This window comes from Volvox carteri (genome assembly GCF_000143455.1).
Source record: "Volvox carteri f. nagariensis unplaced genomic scaffold VOLCAscaffold_16, whole genome shotgun sequence".
In the NCBI taxonomy this organism is placed as follows: Eukaryota; Viridiplantae; Chlorophyta; class Chlorophyceae; order Chlamydomonadales; family Volvocaceae; genus Volvox; species Volvox carteri.
Window position 1 is genome coordinate 419,047 of NW_003307559.1, and position 1,743 is coordinate 420,789.

Sequence of the window (1,743 nt, forward strand, 5' to 3'; positions counted from 1 at the left end):
CGGCGAGGCGGCCGACGGCGAGGCGGTCGACGGCGAGGCTGCCGACGGCGAGATGCTGACGGCGAGGCGGCCGGCGGCGAGGCTGCCGACGATGAGGCGGCCGACGGCAAAGCGGCCGACGGCGAGGCGGCCGACGGCGACGCGGCCGACCGCGAGGCGGCCGACGATGAGGCGGCCGAGGGCGAGGCGGCTGACGGCGAGGCGGCTGACGATGAGGCGGCCGACGATGAGGCGGCCGACGGCAAAGCGGCCGACGGCGAGGCTGCCGACGGCGAGGCGGCCGACGGCAAAGCGGCCGACGGCGAGGCGGCCGACGGCGAGGCGGCCGGCGGCGAGGCGGCCGACGGCGAGGCTGCCGACGGCGAGGCGGCCGACGGCGAGGCTGCCGACGGCGAGATGCTGACGGCGAGGCGGCCGGCGGCGAGGCTGCCGACGGCGAGATGCCGACGGCGAGGCGGCGGACGGCGAGGCGGCCGACGGCGAGGCGGCCGACGGCGAGGCGGCCGACGGCGAGGCGGCCGACGGCGAGACGCTGACGTAAGTCCTCGCCCAGGCTCGCTCAGACCGGCGGGGGGATCGGGCGGGAGGTGGGCGGGGAAATACACACACACACACGCTGTTATTCAGCTAGCAGGGGACGCAAGGAGCACAGACTTTGCACGGCAAAACAACATGAGCAGCTGCGCACAAAATGCAGAAACATACTAATAAGCACACAGGCGGATCGCGGGAAGTTTCAAATTCTCCATCACAATTAAAACAGTAGCATCCCCACACATACCCCCCCCACACACACACGCACACACGCACGCACACACACGCACACACACACGCACACACACACACGCACACACACACGCACACAATGATCCCGCTGGGGACGACACGCCGACGTCGGAAGCATCACGTAACGATAATACATTATACAAAACTTTACTTAAATGTATATTGCGTATAAACAACAAAATTGTACAGTACATCTACTTGACGTACTATTTATTTTTAATGCTTTAAGGAAATAATCATGAGTAAAATATTATTAATTTATTCAGGATGCAATATAAATTATGCAGCATATAATCTTACAAATTGACACTTACAAAATAGTTACATTGTCATGCAGCACAATACACCACACCACGGCACACGTGCTGCTAAAAGCCGGTAAGCTGGTCTCGTTTGCTGTCTTTCCTAGATGTTAGCTGATCTGCTGTTTTGCCTATCAGCTGCTGATCTGCTGCCCGGCCATGATCTGCTTTATGATGCAAACAAAATAAGACTGCACAAGCACGTCGCATGCGGCACAACAACAAAAACCCACAACAGACAGTGCTTTACAACCAACTAACAAACAAGACGTGACGCACTGCAAAATTGTACAATGACGTACATAGGGCAACGTCAACAAGGAAATGCACAGCACAGACAAGGGATGCGTTTAACTAGCGCGTGACTCACCGGAGGTACGACAAACCGTGACGCGGAAACGCCGAAAGCTTACGGCAAAGCGACCGACGGCGAGGCGGCCGACGGCGAGGCGGCCGACGGCGAGATGGCCGACGGCGAGGCGGCCGACGGCGAGGCGGCCGACGGCCAGGCGGCCGACGGCGAGGCGGCCGACGGCGAGGCGGCCGACGGCGAGGCGGCCGACGGCGAGGCGGCCGACGGCGAGGCGGCCGACGGCGAGGCGGCCGACGGCCAGGCGGCCGACGGCCAGGCGGCCGACGGCGAGGCGGTCGACGG

At 62.3% G+C, this 1,743-nt stretch overlaps 1 protein-coding gene across 1 annotated transcript in view; it reads left to right on the forward strand.

The window, feature by feature from the left end:
• Nucleotides 1-1,743, forward strand: part of sef3 (uncharacterized protein) — a gene marked incomplete at its 3' end in the record, with an annotated part of 17,846 nt that overhangs the window by 2,255 nt on the left and 13,848 nt on the right. The window contains exons 2-4 of the mRNA XM_002949780.1: nt 67-587; nt 1,124-1,164; nt 1,464-1,735. Of these exons, the coding sequence (XP_002949826.1) occupies nt 67-587; nt 1,124-1,164; nt 1,464-1,735 (834 nt within the window). The remainder of the gene's footprint in view (nt 1-66; nt 588-1,123; nt 1,165-1,463; nt 1,736-1,743) is intronic.